This window comes from Myxocyprinus asiaticus, chromosome 42 (assembly GCF_019703515.2).
Source record: "Myxocyprinus asiaticus isolate MX2 ecotype Aquarium Trade chromosome 42, UBuf_Myxa_2, whole genome shotgun sequence".
In the NCBI taxonomy this organism is placed as follows: Eukaryota; Metazoa; Chordata; class Actinopteri; order Cypriniformes; family Catostomidae; genus Myxocyprinus; species Myxocyprinus asiaticus.
Window position 1 is genome coordinate 27247103 of NC_059385.1, and position 20839 is coordinate 27267941.

General features: G+C 35.8%; 2 protein-coding genes across 5 annotated transcripts in view; one reads left to right on the forward strand and one right to left on the reverse strand.

Moving 5' to 3' along the window:
• ptbp3 (polypyrimidine tract binding protein 3) overlaps window positions 1–4918 on the reverse strand; it is a 93749-nt gene extending 88831 nt beyond the window's left edge. For 2 of the 4 annotated variants that reach the window (XM_051683508.1, XM_051683507.1), the window contains exon 1: window positions 4768–4918. In XM_051683508.1, coding sequence (XP_051539468.1) covers window positions 4768–4771 — 4 coding nt within the window. In that variant the 5' untranslated portion in view covers window positions 4772–4918. Of the gene's footprint in view, window positions 1–4763 lie in introns of all 4 variants that reach the window. The other 2 variants (XM_051683506.1, XM_051683509.1) reach the window with 1 other exon arrangement.
• A 2836-nt stretch (window positions 4919–7754) lies between these two features.
• LOC127432929 (hydroxysteroid dehydrogenase-like protein 2) lies at window positions 7755–20839 on the forward strand. Its single transcript, XM_051684455.1, has 11 exons — window positions 7755–7941; window positions 8755–8918; window positions 9007–9105; window positions 10146–10260; window positions 12099–12202; window positions 12345–12443; window positions 12768–12962; window positions 14066–14137; window positions 14731–14877; window positions 17960–18088; window positions 20619–20839. Exons 1-11 carry the CDS (start codon window positions 7925–7927, stop codon window positions 20729–20731), a joined length of 1254 nt encoding a protein of 417 aa, XP_051540415.1. The 5' UTR covers window positions 7755–7924; the 3' UTR covers window positions 20732–20839.

Sequence of the window (20839 nt, forward strand, 5' to 3'; positions counted from 1 at the left end):
TATACACTGGTGAAAGGGTGTTTCCAACCCTCACAATGCAGGAAGTGTGTGAATAAAGCTCATGATGTAATCCAGCCAAATCTAGCAGGGAGCTCCATAGGGGAAGTTCCTGAACATCTCGAACAGGTTTAGTGGGAAGTCTCGCTATCAGGCTGCCAGCTATCCTGCCAACCCACACTCTGCCTAACTATCATGGTTGAGACTTATCTGGAGGATACTGTCAGGAGGAAACATTTCCTCTTAAAGACAGCATTGGTCTAAGAGTGAAATCTCTTAAATGAATCACCCACGAGGCAGCAAAGTGCCCATCACACAGTTTCCATTTTGGAGCTGTTGTTATTGGGTTACAATGCATTATAATGATCTGTGTGAGCACATGAGGCACCAAACGCCCATGGACCATCATTTTTGTGCAATGGTAAAAAATGTTGGTGCACTGTTTGGGTGAATCTAATAAAAAATGTCAGGACTGTATTTATGTCCGAGTTTAATGTCCATATTTCACCTCAAAATCAAGAAATTCAATTTTTTCATTAAGAAAATGAAGCCTTTTTTAAGACTAATATGATTTTGTGCATTATGTTTTATTTAATGACGATTATGGATGTCCCGCCCCCACCCCATATTCTCAGTAGCTTACTGTAATACAAACAAAATCTCATAATCTAATAAATAATAATATAAAATGTATTATTTATATTATATGGTACAGTTGTAAAGTACAATTGTAACAATACATCATGGTAGTATTTGAATTGTCGTACTGAATTACATTTATGCAGATTTTATTTATAAAAAAACGTGTCAATATGGTTTTTATTACTATAATACAGTATTGGGTATATACATTTATTTATATTGTATTGACAATATTGAGGCGAAATGCACATAATTGTCATAAAAATAATATCAGTGTATTTTTGTATATTTGTAAAGTACTACGTCAGGGTATTTTTGTTGTACTGAATGAAATGTATGCAAATTTTTATTTAAAAAAAAACAATGTGTCAGGAAAATATGTTTTTTATTACTATAATACAGTGATGTAAATTATAGGGGAGAAATGTGCATACCTGACATTTTTATTTATGCAACACAGAATTTCATATTGTGATTATGATGTGAAATGAGACCTGTATATTTCACTGTGAGATTCACATTTATTGTAAGTAGTTTATAACACTTAATACAATAAGTGATCCTGCATGCCAGAGTCATTATCATGCAGTTTCTCTGTAACAAATTTCCATGCTCAGTCAACAAATATTCATTTGTTTGTGGCACAGCAAGTATAATCTTCACCTTCATTTGATCTAAAGGCATTGGTTCTGCTGAGGACCGGTTGGGCCTGTTTACAGCCCAGAGGACAACATCTCCCAAGTACACTTCAGACATCATTTCAACAAGGTCAAAGCTTAAAGGTGACACTTAACCTAATGTTTTTACTTTTTAGCACCAATCAGTGTCGAAAGCAGAATTTTAGCAACTTCCTTTTTTCCCACTGTTACACTGTATAAAGTGGATATCAGTACTCAGTGTTACCAAAAGCATCTGCAAACCCATGGTAAGATATAAAATAACACAAACCAAACCCCTCCAGGTGGTAATCTCCAGCTTTCACATATATTAAAAGCCAATGAGAGACTTCAGACAGAGGACCCAAAATGTATTCGGACACTTGAGAAACACTTTAAAATGTATGAATGTCATTTAATTAATCAAAATATTACAGCAAATGGCGTTTATTTAAAAGAAAGGTAATATGAGCACAAGATACACTCATGGCCGAGTCTGGTGGGTGGGTGGGTGGGGGGGTCATTGCCCCCCAAGATTTGCCTCGATCCCCCCCAGAAACTTCTGATGCCTGGAGTGAAGGTGAAACGATCAATGTTACTCCCCCCTAAACATAGATTGCATCCTAGTACTGGCCCTGGAAATACTGTTCAAAATAAAACCTCTCTAAATTTGAGGGGAACTGGCTTCATAAAAATCACCAAAAATCACCTTGGGACCGGTTGGTTAAAAGTAATTTTAAAAATAGCTCATAAAAGTGTTGTTCTGCAAAAAACTCTACCATCATTTGTTTACAGATGCTTTCATGCATTTTAAGTGTGGCTTAAAGGGATAGTTCACCCAAAAATGTAAATTCTCTCATCCTTTACTCATCCTCATGCCATCCCAGATGTGTTTTACTTTCTTCAACAGAACACAAATTAAGATTTTTAGTAGAATTTTTCAGCTCTGCAGGTCCATACAATGCAAGTGAATGGTGACCAAAACTTTGAAGCTCCAAAAATCACTAAAGGCAGCAGAAATGTAATCCATACGACTCCAGTGGTTAAATCAACGTCTTCTGAAGGGATCCAAACGGTTTTGGGTGAGAACAGACCTTTTTTACTATAAATCGTGACATCAGCACTGCAGTCTCCTTGGGGATTGTTATTTAAAGCTAGATCACACTTTTTATAGCACCATCTAGTGCTCAAGCACTAGGAAGTGTAATCGAGCTTGAAATCATGATCATGCCTAGAGACCACAATGACAAGATGAACAGTGAAAAAGGAGTTATATTTTGGTCTGTTCTCCCCCAAAATCAATTAGATTGCTTCAGAAGTTCTTTTTTACTATACATTCTCCTCCCTGGCCAGTAGGAGACGATGTGCACGAAGAATGCAAATTGCCAAAAGAACAGTGTAAAAATGTGAATGTGAAAGTGGAGATTGATAGGGGAAAAATGACTTAAATATTGATCTGTTTCTCACCCACATTTATCATATCTCTTTAGAAGACATGCTTTTAACAACTGAAGTAATATGAATAACTTTTATGCTGCCTTTTGGAGCTTCAATGTTCTGGCCACCATTCAATTTTATGGACCTACAGAGCGGAGATATTCTTCTAAAAATCTACATTTGTGTTCACAGAAAGTCATTCACATGGCATGGGAGTGAATAAATGATGAGAGAATTGTAATTTTTGGGTGAACTATCCCCTTAAAAGTAATTTAAAAAAAACGAAAGAGTTGTTCAAAGAAAAGCTCAAACATCATGTTTACATATGCCCCTTGGTTTGATATTTGATATTTCTGCAATGTAATTCATGCAGTTTAAGTGTGGCTTAAGTATCCAAATACTCTAGGGCCACTGTACATACACACAGAGGTGAATGAAAATATTATTTTGGGATATTTCTCATCGATACAGCGAAACATTTGTGCTCAGTCTTTCAGAAGCAGACTGTAATGCCCACAGTGGGAAATAGTGGGAGTTGTTTAATGGTGGAAATCCCCTGGGAGTGTGTGAAATGCACAATTATCTAATGCTTTCCATTCTGCAGTCCTGCACCTATGCATTAGTAAATATACTGTATTAATAAATCAACTGAAAAGCTGATAATGAATGTGGGAAAGATAGCCAAGATCTTCCACAGGGATGGAGGTGTAACATGTTATAATGGGAAACTGCTGCTGTTCTTTGTTCTGTAGACAACGTGACAGAAGTCTAGGATTTCAGGAGCCAAGAAAACGAGTCACAAACCTCAATATTAACCAAATGAAGCCATAACCAACTTCAATGTACGGAATCACCCTTTTGATTAATGCATATTTTACGAGCAGCGTTTCCTTATTACAGTAAAGAATAAGAAAGAAAAAAAAAGAATAAGAAAAAAAGTGGAACAATGCTGTTTTCTATATCAATATTTCATTTTCGCCCATCTTAGCTGAAACTTACTGCACATGATAATTAAAAAACAATCCTTTGAGTTCAAGAAACGCTTTTGAAGGGCACGCAACGAAACAATAAGCGAGTTAAAATATAATCTGTGCGCCACGCAGCCCCCCGCCCACCGATCTGCCCACGCACACGAGTGTAAACAATACAGTTAAAAGATACAGTTTAGGCATATTACATCCCATATTCACGGCACACACAAAACAAAAACCTGACGCGACGCGAATAGAACGCAAACAGAACGCGTCTCTTACTGTTTTGCGTGAAATCGCTGATTACAGGAGCGTTCTATTTTGTAGAATCACGCGCTCGCACTGTAGGTGGCTTGTTAAACTCACGTCGCGTGATATCCCGATATAAAAATACAAATCGCACTATTCTTTTACGGTACTCCTATAAAATCCACTTTTGCGCGTCGCTAGAGTGTTTCGTGCCAGGAAACTGTTTTCTAGGCAGAATCGCTGTATCAGAAACGCCCCTTCATTGCTTTAAAATGGCAGCAGCAACACATGAGCGCTTATTTCCTTAATTCTTACCACTTCAGAAGTATATTTCACCACAGCTTCACACCGTACACATATAATATCTAGATTTGAAAGCAAACAAGTGATTAATGTACAACAAAATCTGTAAACTACCATTTTGTTACGCCATTTAATTGTAAACAAGCACACTTCCTTGAATCTAACTTTAAATGTGTACTGCTACATTGTCATACGCCCATTGTCATTTGCATTTCAACACAAGACGCGATTATCAGCGAGGACCCAAAAGCAACTGGGAATTCTAATATTTTTGCAACCCAGTAAAGGCAAAGTACAGTGTGACACATGACGTTTTCATTGCATTTGCATTAAAAACAAGCACCCCAGGGTCTCATCTCCATCAGACCGCACGTTTATACCCTCCCATGCCATTTTCTGACGTGCCATTATTGTTAAATATCAAAAATTACATACAATATTGGAAACACAGCAACACGTAAACAACTCAACAAGCGCGTGATAGGTAAATAAAACACCGGAAACTCACATACCCATCCATTGCACACAGGGAAACGAGAGGCGAGGTGAAATAACAATGCACTCAGAGGAAAATGAAGACACGGGTGCTGCTGTTACTACAGTTCGACTCCCCGACACAATTTCACTCTCTTAAGCACAAAGGCGCGCGCACACACTTCCTGCTCCTGACGTGAACACACACACACACACATACACACAAAGGGGCATGTACAGACGCTTCTCTGTACAAAATGGCCTCCCCTTTTAGCAGACACACCTTTGAGGAATGGCAAAACGCGTGATATTTTATTGCTGGACGCTTTGTTTAAAGCACTATTATAGAGTTCGTTATTACGCGCAACATAGGTGGACAACTATAAGTTCTGCGCATACACTATTTTCAAGCCTTGTTTGCCAGCACGGGGTTTGGTATAATTTAAAGAAATAGTTCACTCAAAAATGAAAATTCTCTCATCATTTACTCACCGTCATGTCTTCCCAGATGTGTGTGGCTTTCTTTCTTCTGCTGAACACAAAGGAAGATTTTTGGAAGAACATTTCAGCTCTGTAGGTCCATACAATGCAAGTAAATAGTGAACAAAACTTTGAAGCTCCAAAAAGCACATAAAAGCAGCATATAAGTAATCCATAGATCTCCAGAGGTTTAATCCATGCCTTCTGAGGTGACGTAATTGATTTTGGGTGGGAACAAGCCAGAATATAAATCCTTTTCACTATAAATCTTGACATCAGCGGTCTCCTTGGCGATTTCAAGCTCGATTACACGACCAAGCGCCATCTAGCGCTCTGTGCATGCGTCAAGCACTAGAAAGTTTAATGAAATCATGATAGTGCCTGCACTTGCAATGGCAAGATGTATAGCGAAAAAGAAGTTCTATTTAGGTTTGTTCTCATCTAAAACCGACTGGATTGCTTCTGAAGACATGGATTAAACCACTGGAGTTGTTTGGATTACTTTTATGCTGCTATTATGTGCTTTTTGGGGCTTCAAAGTTTTGGTCACCATTCATTCACTTGCATTGTATGGACCTACAGAGCTGAAATATTCTTCTAAAATCTTAATTTGTGTTCAGCAGAAGAAAGATAGTCACACATCTGGGATGGCATGAGGGTGAGTAAATAATGAGAATTTTTATTTTGGGGTGAACTATCCCTGATGGGATCAGCAGCTCAGGATAATCTTGTTCCAGGGATATATTTAAATAAGGTAATGGGCCTTGGGGAAAAAGCTTTTAAAGAACCAGCCCCTTCCAATAAACACACTGTTGACACATTAATCGCATCTTATTTATTAGAATAAAGTCAGACACTTCCTGGATATTAAACATTCAGCCTTACGGACCTGTCTTGATGCAATTAATTATGAATAAACGAATAATGTTCCTCGTTTCGCCAATTCATATCTAGTGTTTGTGTTTCAATGGTGACTGACTATATTTGTAATTTCAAGATGGCAAAGATGTTATCCTGGCTGCAGTATCCTGAGGCATGTAAGAACTTGAAACACTTGTTGGACCGGCTAAACTGCAGTCTTGTGCTTGCATGAATCGTGAATGTCACAACAAAGTGTTGTGTAACCGCACATTCAATCTGAATCAGCATTAAAAATGTCTCTTTAGTCCGTTTAACTTGGTGTATGTTCTTGAGAGACCGTGTAAGTCTTGTGAATCTTGAAACAAACGCTACGCGTGTCGTCTTGTTAAAATTTTTGCAAAAGTACTTTTTTATTCAGAGAAAAATAACATATACAACATGATAAAAATGGAACAAGAAAAAAACAATCCAACTGAATTTAAAAAAAGAGGAAAAGAAACATACATAAGGTACATAAATAATTCACAAAAATGCTTAAACATATATTGCAACAAGCAACGCGTAGCGTCGCTCAACAGTTCTCCAACACAGTAGAGGGCGCTGTAGCATATCGCGAGTAAAGTTACAGTTGCAGAGAAGCAGATGGAGATCTCCGTTTGTACTTCCTACTGTTTGTATATCGCTAACATATTTATACGAACCATTAAAGACATAAATATAAGCTTTACTTTATAAATACTTGTAAATATCAATATCACTTTAAATAGCCCATTGTTGAAATGTCTGCTCATAACGTTATGCTTTGGTTAACATTTGAAGTCCCTTACTGTAATCTTAACAAGATTTAATATTCACAGCTGTACATATGCAAATGTATTGTTTATAGTCTGTATATATTTGTATCTATCTTTTAGTTTTCTTTAGTCTTTTTATTTTATTCTCTTTCGTTTTGCTATTAGATCTTATATTTTATAATGATCTCAATTTTTGTATTTCTTAATTTAAGTTCTTAATAATCTAAATATTGTATTAATGACCTTATATTGTATAATAATGATTCTTTTCCGTAAAAATAGAGGCAAACCCATAAAACTTTCATTTTAGTTTGTGTTTCCTTCTTTATCGCCACATATTTTTTTATGAAAAAACAAACAAACAAACTAAACATTTTTTTAAAATATCAGTATCACTTTAGATAACCCATAATTCCGGTGCTTTGGTTCACATTAGAAGCGCTTCCTGTACTAAAATATTAACTTTCACAAATATTAAATGTCATATTTCCAACTGTACATATGCTAATTTATTTATTTGCTTTGATATTTTATTATTTATCGATCATATACAAATTATATTTAAAGAATATTATATTGGAATAAAACAGGTTTACATTAGAAGCGCTTCCCTTCCTATAATATTAATTTTCATAAATATTTAATTTAATAGTCACAACTAAAAATGAGCTATTTAATTAATTTATTTGAGTTTTATATACTTTTTAATTTAGTAAATTAACTGTAAAAGTCTCTTTGAATAAAACAACGATGTCAGTATTTGTGAATTTATAGTATTTATGCGATTTATTTATTAATGCTCGAAATCTTTTGCTTTCTTTTTGTTATTTGCTTAATATATCTTATATTCATATTTCATAAAGTAAGTTTCCTTTTCAAATAAAAGTCCTGCTACGAATCTGTACCGGAAGTAATCAGAACGAATGATCTCGCATTGAAAACCTGTTACTGGAGTAAAGGGCAAATACACAACAGTGTCGAGGAGGAATTTAATGTTACACTCATAGTAGCTGTTCGTCCTTCTTTCGCTTTCCATCACAGATCACCGTCACGCCGCAGAATGCTGCAGAATACCGGGTGAGTCCGATCAGACACACAGACAAACTCAAATCATGCTGGATAACTGAAGATCAGTTGGTTTTATTTAGCGGGTGCATATAGCAATGTTTCTCATTCATTAATTTGCTTGTTTTAGACTTTAACTTAGTTGGGAATGACATGAGTGGGTTGGACTGGATTGTCAAAACTTTGCAGCAAAGTTCACATCAATCTATCGGAAGTAAATTAATCAGATCAGTTGATTTGGCATTGCAGCATATTGCAAATAAACTTATTTCCTCTTTACCCCTTCATATTTAAGTAAGTTTTCTTAAGTGGAATATGATGATTTTATATATATATATATATATATATATATATATATATATATATATATGATGACCTTTACCCTACATTCGTGTTGCGCAGGTGCGTCACTTGATAAGACTATAAACAGTAGCAACCTTAGTTTTGAAAAAATATTATTTTATCTTACCAACTTACTGTTTAATAGTACTATTTTATGAATATAATAATAATAATAATAATAATAATATAAGAGCCTTTAGCTCTTATCTTATGTTTAGCTTTATTGAAGTAGTCTTTAGCAGGCGAATGAAATCTGTTTTTGCAAAAAAATAAATAAATAAAAAGATATATATTTAGTTTTGTAAAGAAATTCAAATGCATGCATGATTTTTATTTAACAAAAAGTTTTTTTTAATAATCATAATAAAAACGAATTCATTAAAAAGTGTTATGTATATATAATTATGTTACATATTGGTGTTTGTATAGTGTGCATTGATTGTGAAATGATCAGATGATTGTATAATTACCCATCAATTTTAGGAAGCTTGCGGGATGTACGCTCTTCATCACTGGGGCAAGTCGGGGTATTGGCAAGGCCATTGCTCTCAAAGCCGCGAGGGACGGTGCCAATGTGGTCATTGCGGCCAAAACTGCCGATCCTCACCCCAAACTGCCTGGCACCATCTACACAGCCGCAGCAGAAAGTGAGACACACAAGCTTCTCTTGACACACTTGTACATGGAGAGTATTTTGTGTGATGAGACCATGACAGGATGATGTCTGTTTGGTAGTTGAAGCTGCGGGAGGAAGAGCATTGCCCTGTATCGTAGACGTCCGTGACGAGAAGCAGATCAGTGATGCTGTGGAACAGGCCGTTGAGAAATTTGGAGGTGGGTCATGGCATCTGAAATGTCTGTTTTTTCTAGATGGTGCATATTTTCCAGCGCTCAAACAAAGAGACTGAACCTCATCCATTTTTATGGAGTTGTGCCCACACATCTTTAGTATTCCTCAAACTTTCTCTTCTGAATGGTGAAAAAAAAAAAAATAAATAATATATATATATATATATATATATATATATATATATATATATATATATATATATATATATATATATATATATATTAGTTTCCAAAAGTGTATAGGGTCATTAAAGACCCGAAGATATGTAATAGTTTAGCTTTTTTCACTTCCATAAATCATATTTTTATGATTATTTCATATCTATATAAGATTACTATCACAGGATATTATTTCTTTGTTTATTACAAGACAAATGAGTACAACATTCGTACAAATAGCTATTATCATGTACATTTTCTGTGTGAAAATGGTGAATTATCAGTATCCCATATGTGTTTACTCTTACATATTATACATGTTATGTGTTAGTCAAGGTGGCATTGATGTTTCAGTGATTTATTTGATTTACATTTGACATTGCTATTTGTCTAAGCAGCAGCGTGGAAGTAAACTATAGCAAGTGTAACACATGAACAGTATTATTTGGCTATTGCCATTTGGGTGTACTACTGAAATTCTGTAAGTTGTGCATCTATTTAGACTCACTAAGTGCCTGAGAAAATACATTTGTGTAGCTTATGTGTATCTCATGTGTAGCTCAATATGTGTTTGACAGCTAGTTGAGTCTCATAAAATTACAGTGTGGAAGTGATGAATCCTGTTCTATCATTTGTTGCATCATCTCTTTGATATATGAAAAATAAAATGCCAAAATATATCAGAATATATATTTTTCTATTATTTTCTAATTGTCTTGAAAATGCTTTGAAAGTTTTACACTTTTTTTTGTAGATCCATTTGTGATTGTTATAAGTGCCGGGTCGCCAAATACCCGAGCATGTAATAATGTTTGGTTAAACGCATGCATTTAAGAGTTAATTAATTTCACATGTTCTGATGGCAGGGATTGACATCTTGGTGAACAATGCCAGTGCCATCAATTTGACAGGAACTGTGGATACTCCAATGAAGAAAGTGGACCTTATGCTGGGCATCAATCTCAGGGGAACATACCTGACGTGAGTAGAAATATTAAATCTTGAGACTTGGCGATATTTTGAATATTCATGAATATATTCATGATCATTTTTCTAGCTATATAAAATTAAGCAATATTGTAAATATAATTTAGATTTGAATGTATTTTTTGTTTGGTGTATATCACACAAAAAGAAAAGTCATTACTCTTACTCAGGGGTGGGGCCAGAAGGGTGGCACGGGGTGGCAGCTGCCACCCTAAAAATGAGCTTTGCCACCCCAAGTCGGACCCCGCTCGTGTCCCCCCAACCCCCCTCTGCCAACCATTGACCAACCAAAGAGGGGTGGGTAAAGATCTTCATTTGAACAATCTCAATATCGATTCTTAAATCCCAAGATCAATCTTTTACTCTATGCGCAGCTCTCCACTAGAATGAGAGGAAATCACTCGCATTTGCAACCAAATTTTGCGCTATGCGACTAAAAATGTAGATGTTTGGCAACTGGCTTATAAATGTTCAGATTTCAATTACCAGTGAATGAATTGTGTAGCATAGTGGTGGAATATTCAGCAACGAGATTGAGTGTAAAAGCTGAATCCGTTTAATTTTTGTCCAAAGTCGAGATCCACACGACCCATTTGTCACTGAATAATGTCTCTTAATACTCGTTCTGTTCTTTACAGTCAGTTTTTGATCATAAACAACAAAAAAAGAAATTCTAATCAGGCATAGCACAGATGAGTTAAAGCCATTCGAGTCTCTCTCGTTAACATGTGCTCATTTAAAGGTGCTGTTTACAGAAATGCAGTATTCCCTTAAAGAGACAGTACCGGTTTTTAGCACGTGTTCAACAAATCAATGTAAATATCTGTAAATAGTACAAATTATGAAATTAAACAATACAAAATTAACAAAATATAATAAATGCAATATAATGTCATATTTATTGATTAAATCATCATGTATCATCATGGAAACTACTTAGCCACGCCCTAGCAACCATTTAGAGCACCCTAGCAACCAAACCCCATTGACTTCCATTTAAAATTGCTTAGATGGGTATCTCAGGATCAGAATGTCGTAGAGACTACACTGTTGGCTTGTATGACTCAGAACAGCAAGTAGCCTTCTTGATAACACAGTGGCAACTGCCTAGCAACCACATGGGCTTACCCCAGCAACCAAGTAGCAAAATACATATCTCTGCACCAGAACATTGTAGAAACTTCCTGTTTGGCATGTTTGACTCAGTCTCATGCTAGCAACACCTAGCGTTAAGTGCTAAAACATGCTAAAACATTCTAAAACATTATAGCATCATGCTAACATGTTAGCATCACCTAGCAAAATGCTAAAACATGCTAGAAACATTCTAGCATCATGCTAAAAACGCTTAGCGAAGTGCTAAAACATTCTAAAAACATCATTTTTACAAAGCTAAAATGTGACCAAATGATGAAAAACTAATAATTTAACACAAAAACTTGTGTTGATTTAGCAAAAAATTATGTGGAAAACTTGCCTTAATTATATTTTTACTAGATTTTCACTGAGTTTTGGTTCTTACTTTAAACGTTTTGAATCTGCCTGGCAACAATTGGTCAAAATTGGTCAAAAATCTGATTAAAAAAAAAAGCACAGTAGTAAGCCATTTCTGAGCAGATGCATAAATATTGAGAGATAAATCATAAAAATGTGAAAAATTCAAGATGCAACTTTGTTTGGCAATATTGCCCAGCACTTAGGCCAACCACAACAAATGCAAATTTCCATGCATTTTCAAGTGGATTTCATTTGAATTTTGTTCAGTCAAATAGGTGATTCTGCCTGGTTAAAGCACATGTTGTCATGTACGTTGTTCACTGTTTTCAATACAGGTCTAGATTGTGCATCCCACATCTTCTGAAGAGCAAGAACCCTCACATTCTCAACCTCAGTCCACCTCTCAACCTTAACCCCATCTGGTTCAAAAACCACACAGGTGAGAAGAACAATTAATGGGCTGAATGGCAGGCATGTGCTCATTCAGTGCTCAAGACCTTCAGTTTAACAATACCACTGAACAATTGTTATTGGTGACAAATGATAACACTCATCACTTTCTCTTTTCCACGTCCATCTAGCGTACACTATAGCAAAGTACGGCATGTCCATGTGTGTACTGGGAATGGCCGAAGAGTTCAAGGGATCTATTGCAGTTAATGCCTTGTGGCCCAGGACAGGTAATAGTACCAGTTGCATAACTCAGTTAAATAAATAAATTAGGGCATCTTTAGTCTCACATAGCCAGATGTTTGACAATAGCAATAAAGTCTGTTCCAGTTCGCAGCTTATTCTGTCCAAGAACCACCCACTTAGATAGGAAAAGACTGTTTGACTGACATGTAAAACGGCCAGCCATAGTTTATTTTGTTTTAACACGATGTTTAGGGGTGGATGAATCTGAAATAGTTGATACCACAGTAACAGACCAGTGTGGGAAAAATTTATTTAATTAAAAACAAAAATGTGAGCCTAAGCATTCTTTACTCATCATCTTCTTTTAGCCATCCAGACAGCTGCCATGGACATGTTGGGTGGAGCCGGAGTGGGTAAACAGTGCAGGAAGGTGGAGATCATGGCTGATGCAGCGTATGCCATCTTCAACAAACCCACCAGCTTTACTGGACAGTTTGCCATTGATGAGGACATTCTCAAAAAGGAGGGCATTCAAGACTTTGATGTGTATGCTGTTGAACCAGGTTGGCGCTGTGCTATTTCATATTTCATGTTCAAATATTTTTAACCCTAAGGAACCCCTGTTTGCAAAAATGCTAAACTAAATAAATAAAATAAAAAGTTCCCACTAAATATGGGCAAATTGCACATCACAGCAACTGACACTCTGAACTATATCAGAGCAACAAATAAATAAAAAATTAAATATACTTTTTGGGCCTCACAATTCACACAGAATGGTCACCGCTCACTGACACCATTTCTTACTATTTTGGAAACAAATTTGGCAATCTTTAAAGGGATAATTCACCCAAAAAGAAAAAAATACTCTCCTCATTTACTCACCCTCATGCCATCCCAGATGTGTATGATTTTCTTTCTTCTGCAGAACACAAACTAAGATTTTAGATGAATATTTCAGCTCTGTTGGTTCATTTAATGCAAGTGAATGGTGGCCAGAACTTTGAAGCTCCAAAAAGCGTATAAAGGCAGCATAAAAGTAATCCATATGACTCCAGTGGTTAAATCCATATCTTCTGAAGTGATATGATAATTGTGGGTGAGAAACAGATCAATATTTAAGTCCTTTTACTATAAATCTCCACTTTCACTTCCACATTCTTCTTCTTTTGTTTTTTGCCGTTTCGCATTATTCGTACATAGTGGCACATACTGGGCAGGGAGGAGAATAGAAAGTAAAAAAGGACTTAAATATTGATCTGTTTCTCATGTATAAAATCATGAGCACTCACATGATAAGAGGACTCTAGTCATATGAGTAACCTTACAAAAGCTGTTTTATTCTACAAGGAGAGGGTCTCCTCATGGGGGGGTGGCCATGTTGCAGTCAGTCACATGACCGGCTGTATACTACTCCCTTAATCTCAGTAACCGCCCTGTTATTGGACACTTTCACTAATGGATTAAATGAATCATGGCTGACTGCGAATAGTGGATATCTACAATGATATTGCTCACTGAAAACTATTGCGTTTGAATGATGCCACTAGGGGTTAGAGGAGGTTCAAGACGACATGCATAAAAAATTACTGAGTGCACCTTTAACGTCTTACTATTCAGTTATTTTGAATAAAGTAGAAAATGGAATCTTTGATTCTTTCTGTAGGTCATCCGTTGCTTCCTGACTTTTTCTTGGATGAACAGCCAGAGGAGCTAGTCAAGCAAATGGAGGAGCATGGTAAGCTATACGAGGCATAGCCAACACATCCTTTTGTTCTTCTTGGGGTGCTTTCACACTAGAGCTTTGTGTTTGCACCCGAGTCCCCTTGAAAAGGTGGTCTGGGGTACAGTTCATATTTCGTATGAAAGCAATCCCTCCTAACTTGCTTAAGTGAGCTGCTAATGAGGATGTATAATTTAATTCCCAGTAACACATATTATAGTATAATGCTTTTTCATAGCTGCTTGTTTCTGAATAAATTGTAAAACTGGTTCAGACCCAGAAGTACCCAGACGAAGAAAGAGAAACCTGTGTGGAATGGAGCAGAACGCAGGTGTCTCAAGAAACATTTTTAAAAGCTTAAGTTCTTTTAACTTGACACTGTGTCTTAAAAACGTGGTGCTCAATCACGAGACACTAAAATAAAAACAGTAACGTGGTGCAGCGGTCAAAGACGTCCATCTAGTGCATGTTTATATATTTAAAAAAAAAACTATTAAAAAGTAACGGAGACAAAAACATGTTCGTTGTGAACGGCCCCATAGTGTTGGACTTCCATTCTCATAAATGGAATCGTGAAATCATACAAATGTTTTTAATTCTCTCTTCAGGTGCTACTCCAGTTTTTAAGACTGGAAAAACCAGTGCAGATTCAGCCACACCTGGACCTATTGCTGACACATTCAACATCATCAGAGGAATTCTCAATCCAGAAATTGTGAAAAGTACACAAGGAGTGTACAGGTTTGATTTATCAGGTGGCTACAATGAGATAGCATTTTAACCATTCCTTTAAAGACCCCATGAAGTTAAAACTGCAGTTTAGTGGCTTTTAGTCCATGTTTTTTAGATTAGATTAGAGGTCGACCAATAGTGGATTTTTGCCAATACCGATAAAGTGGTGGAAATGGCTGATAACCGATTAATTGGCCGATAATTTTAAAATAGATTTATAGAATATAAAAAAAAAAAAAAGTGCTTTCCTTACTATGACAGGTACAGACACAGAGGCTACAAGAGTCCAAAATTAATAAAATCACAGATGCAGTTTATTGTGCAACCAAAATCCCAGTAATAACAAGAAAAAAATTAGTATTGGTGCATAACACGGGACTTTTAACTATAAACACGACCGGAATACACTTACTTATTTCAGCACTCTTATTTCGAAATTATGGAGACTTGATTCCATTACAATGCTGTATATTTAAGTATTTACCAAGTTAAGTTTTTTTTTTTTTACAGCCTATAGATTCACCAAATGTAAGATTTGTGTATGTGTATATATGTATATATTTGTGTATAAACTGTATATACATACGTATATGTACATTACCGGTCAAAAATTTTGAAACACTTGACTGAAATGTTTCTCATGATCTTAAAAATCTTTTGATCTGAAGGCGTAGCTTAAATGTCTGCAATTAGTTTTGTAGACAAAAATATAATTGTGCCACCATATTAATTTATTTCATTATAAAACTAAAATGTAATTAAAAAAAAAGTTTTTGAAATTGATGATTTGGACCAAATAATAAAGAAAAGCAGCCAATAAGTGCCCAACATAGATGGGAACTCATTCAATACTGTTTAAAAAGCATCCCAGTGTGATTCCTCAAGAAGTTGGTTGAGAAAATGTCAAGAGTACATGTACGCAAATTCTAGGCAAAGGGTGACTACTTTACTTTGAAGATGCTAAAATATAACACAGTTTTGATAACATAATTCCCATAGTTCCATTTATGTTATTCCATTGTTTTGATGACTTTACTATTATTCTAAAATGTGAAAAAAAAATTATAATAAAGAATGAGTAAGTGTTTCAAAACTTTTGACCGGTAGTGTGTGTGTGTGTGTATATATATATATATATATATATATATATTATAATTGAATAGAAGAAGAACAAGGAGCCCTTCAACAGATGTCATGGCCCCCACAGAGCCCGGATCTCAACCTAATTGATTCAGTCTGGGATTACATGAAGAGGCAGAAGCAACAGCCTAAATCGATAGAAGAACTATGGCAAGTTCTCCAAGAAGCTTGGAACATCCTATCTGTCAAACAACCAAGACGAACTGTGTCCAGGTGTACTTAGGAGAATTGATGCTGTTTTGAAGGCAAGGGTTGTCACACCAAATATTGATTTAGCTCATTTTTATATATTTACTGGACTTTACTGGGCTTTGTATCATGTTAATTGATTAATGAAAACTATTTATGACATTATTTTTGAAGACAACCTCACTATGCAGCATTTTTCACAAGTGCCTAAAACTTTTGCACAATACTGTGTGTGTGTATATATATATATATATATAGCATGAAGGGATAAAAAACTATCTGCAACTATCGGCATAGATTTTTGCAGATAACCGATATATCGGTCTACCGCTAATCAATATACTAGTTTACTCCTAAATATTATCAAATTTAACTTGCAGCAGATATACTCATTTAAAATTTACAGTCTATCTCTTCCAGGAAATGGATAAATAATGATGACTTATAGTGGGTGTATGAAATGTTTTGTCTAATAAAATGCTCTCTAGAATCAGAAAGGCGTTCCTCCTAATACCACCTGCCTCTGTCTAGCAATAGCAAATAACAATATAAGGTTCAAACTATGGCTTATTTAAAGAAAAAAATATACCACCTATGGCTGGTCGACATATCTTAAAAAAATAAATATCTCGATATTTTTCAGCCTATTGACGATATTCGATATATATCTCGATAATTATGTATTTGCTCTAAAATTGCTCGTGTTTTTTTGTTTTGTTTTTTTTTATCAGAGGAACCATCATTTCATCCAAACAGCCAATGTAGCCAAGTAGATTCAATATTTTAAAGACATTAAATTAAAATATTATAATTAGTTTTTCATTAAATAAACACAAGGGAGAATGAAATTCAATAATTTTCATTGTAATGCACTTCATATTTATATTTCATATACAATGATACATAGTAGCGTAATAAAAAGCATTATTTACCTTCAAATGTTTTTACTGTGCAAACCCCAGTTGAACATTGCATAATACTAAATTATTAGCTGGGACACATCACGTTTATTATTATAATATAATGATAAATTATCATTATTATTCTGATTATTAGTTATACAAAAGTAATATATTTCTGTCCTGTTTACTTCATCTTCACCTGGGGGCTTTTATTTTGACACCAAAAGTGCTGCAGTATTTACTTCAATTTCACAAGGAGCTTTTATTTTGACACAGAAAAGCAATGTGTATTTGACAGTTTACAATGTCCCACATTTCCTGAAACTCTGTAATTTCCTCCTTTTCTGTTATTCTGTGCCGCGTTTGTAGATTTGTATAATATCTTGTAGCGGTTACTAATGTTTGGAAGTGCGCAAATGCTTGAACCTGCATTACTTTGATGTCACTGGTTTGTTCTGAATCACACACAGACCATGTTTATCTGTCTTTAAATCACAGCCTTTTGTGGATTAATAATTACATATGACCAACTTGCCATTTTGATGTTATTTTGTTTAATTGTGCAGCCCTGAAGGATCGTGAAATTAGTCTACTGATGCGCTCTTTATGAAACTTAATGGCCAAATGAAAGCACATTAAAATCGTGATATTCACGATATTGGTCAATTTTACATTGTCAGCAAAATTATCTCGATTATATCGTTAATATTCGATATATCCCCCAGCCCTTGTCCCACCCCAACGTCCTGTTTTAACACAGGAAATAAAACTGCGCTCATCAAGCAATTTCATGGGGTCTTTAACATTACATCCATCTTATATTTACAAGTGCATTTGACATCAAGTTTTTGAGGTTCATTGGTATGATTGACAGGTGAGCACGCTGGAGTCTGGTACCTTGACCTGAAGAATGACGCAGGAAGTGCCGGCAGTGGGGAACCACCTGCCAAAGCCGATGTCGTCATGACGATGGACAGTGCTGATTTCATCAAGATGTTTTCAGGTATAAAAGCACTGTCATCATCAGCTGAATAATGCGCATCACACTCTACTGCGGGGGTCGGCAACCTTTTTGACATGTATTGCCATTTTTTATTTTCCTGGTCTATGGCTGTGCCCCCCCCCCCCAAAAAAACCATGGTCATTTATGTGATTTTCTGAAGTTTGAGTCCACTTGTGAAAATATTTCTATTTTGCATTTTTCTAATTTAATTGTTTATTTTTCATTACAAATTATATTATCAGCATAACAGTTTGAGTGAAAAATTTGTGCAAAGCCCAATTATATGATATAATCATGATCGTGCATGTGAATTTTCACAGAGCATCTTGTGAAAGTGCTTTAATGAAAGAAAACCTGTCCTTTTTCTGCAAAATGAGTTAACACAGTTAATGTCACAAATTTGCTTATTTTATTACTGATCACGAAATAGTGTGGAATCTTTAATATTTCTTATTATGTCATTGTAATCATCTTGTAATCAAGAAGCAGGCTATTTCATTTATACACTGGTGGCCAAATGTTTGCAAAAATGTACAGATTTTGCTGTTTCATAAGGAAATTGTAATTTAATTCACCAAAGGGGCATTCAACTGATCACAAAGTATAGTCAGGACATTAATGATGTAAAAAACCATCACTATTTGAAAAAAGTCATTTTTGATCAAATCTAGACAGGCCCTATTTCCAACAGCCATCACTCCAACACCTTATCCTTGAGTAATCATGCTAAATTGCTAATTTGGTACTAGAAAATCACTTGCCATTATATCAAACACAGTTGAAGCTTAATATTGTCTTTGTGTTGCCACAGTATAGCAATAGACTGGCATGTCTTAAGGTCAATATTAGGTCAAAAATGGCAAAAAAGAAACAGCTTTCTCTAGAAACTCATCAGTCAATCATTGTTTTGAGGAATGAAGGCTATACAATGCTTGAAATTGCCAAAAAAAAACTGAAGATTTCATACAAAGGTGTACACTACAGTCTTCAAAGACAAAGGACAACTGGCTCTAACAAGGACAGAAAGAGATGTGGAAGGACAGATGTGCAACTAAACAAGAGGTTCAGTTCATCAGAGTCTCTAGTTTGAGAAATAGACACCTCACATGTCCTCAGCTGACAGCTTCATTGAATTCTACCCACTCAACACCAGTTTCATGTACAACAGTAAAGAGAAGACTCAGGGGTGCAGGCCTTATGGGAAGAATTGCAAAGAAAAAGCCACTTTTGAAACAGAAGATCAAAAAGAAAAGGTAAGAGTGGGCAAAGAAACAGACAATAGACAACAGATAATTGGAAAAGAGTGTTATGGATCTTAATCCCATTGAGCTTTTGTGGGATCCGCTAGACTTTAAGGTGCGTGAGAAGTGCCCGACAAGACAGCCACATCTATGGCAAGTGCTACAGGAAGTGTGGGGTGAAATGTCACCTGAGTATCTGGACAAACTGACAGCTAGAACGCCAAGGATCTGCAAAGCTGTCATTGCTGCATTTTTTGATGAGAACTATTTGAACTAGTTTAAGAAGTTCTGAACGTTGTTTTCAAATTGTAATAGTAATTTTTCATGTTATTAATGTCCAGACTTTACATTGTGATCAGTTGAATGGCACTTTGGTGAATAAAAGTACCAATTTCTTTCCATAAGAGCAAAATCTCTACATTATTCCAAACTTTTGGCCACCAGTGTATGATGTTTTTCGCACCTGCATTCCAATCTACATCTTGATGTAATCCTTCCTCATGATCACGCAGCATGTTTTCATCAGCTGAATGGGAGACTAAACACTATTAATGTGTGACGAGACTCACGCTGCACCTGCAAGCCATTCGCGCATCACAGGCCGATCAGCTGTTTAGCCCTTTTCGGTGAATCGCACCTGGACTTTATTTTCAGGTTTAATTTATATTTTGAATAGACTCCTATGTTGTGGGTTTGTGTTTTTTCTTTTAATCCTTGAGTGCAATTTTGAGTGTGGCCATGGTTTAAGGAGGGTGTACCTGTATGCGAAATCTCAAGGATTAATAGTGGTGTTTTCCTTATTACATCACGTGTTGTTCTGAAAGCAAAAAGAAACAAATGCTGTCATCCATGCAGCCTGACCCAAGCAAAGCGGGCACATTTACTCGCGCGATTAATTGAAAGCGAAGCGAAGCGCTGCCGGCTCGTGATGCGTGAATGGTTTGCACGTGCTACACGAGTCTGTTGGGTATACTGCAGTCTTGTCACATTTTAACTTTTGTTTAGTCTCCCATTAAGCTCATGAAAACACACTGCTTGATCATGAGGAAGGATTACATCAAGATGCAGAATGGAAAGCAGGTGTGGAATTTATATAAATAAAATATTCTACTCTCTCGCCATTGCTGGCGTGTCAGTGATTACCCATAAATTGCTGACCCTTGATCTACTTACATAATTCATCCTCAGATTAGTGTATAATCCTGCTCATTAGATCAGCAAGTGGTGTTTCTGAAACTTCATATTTTACTCTTTGAAGCATTGATTAAAACTAGTGTCTTTATCAACAGGGAAATTAAAGCCGACCATGGCCTTCATGTCTGGGAAGCTGAAGATTAAGGGCGACATGGGTCTGGCCATCAAAATGGAGAAAATGATGGCCATGATGAAGTCTAAACTGTGATATGATAGCTCTGTCTCCTGCCTTACTTTATGTACATGGTTCAACAAGTGTGTCAGTTTGCTCTTTTTCTATATCTCTGTTTTCAATAAACCATCCGTTCAGCTGTTA

Excerpts from the sequence above, each read along its gene's own strand:
- LOC127432929 (XM_051684455.1), top strand. Across the intron at positions 9,106-10,145 it reads GGCCGTTGAGAAATTTGGAG|GGATTGACATCTTGGTGAAC; the intron begins GTGGGTCATGGC and ends TTCTGATGGCAG. Across the intron at positions 18,089-20,618 it reads TTTCATCAAGATGTTTTCAG|GGAAATTAAAGCCGACCATG; the intron begins GTATAAAAGCAC and ends CTTTATCAACAG.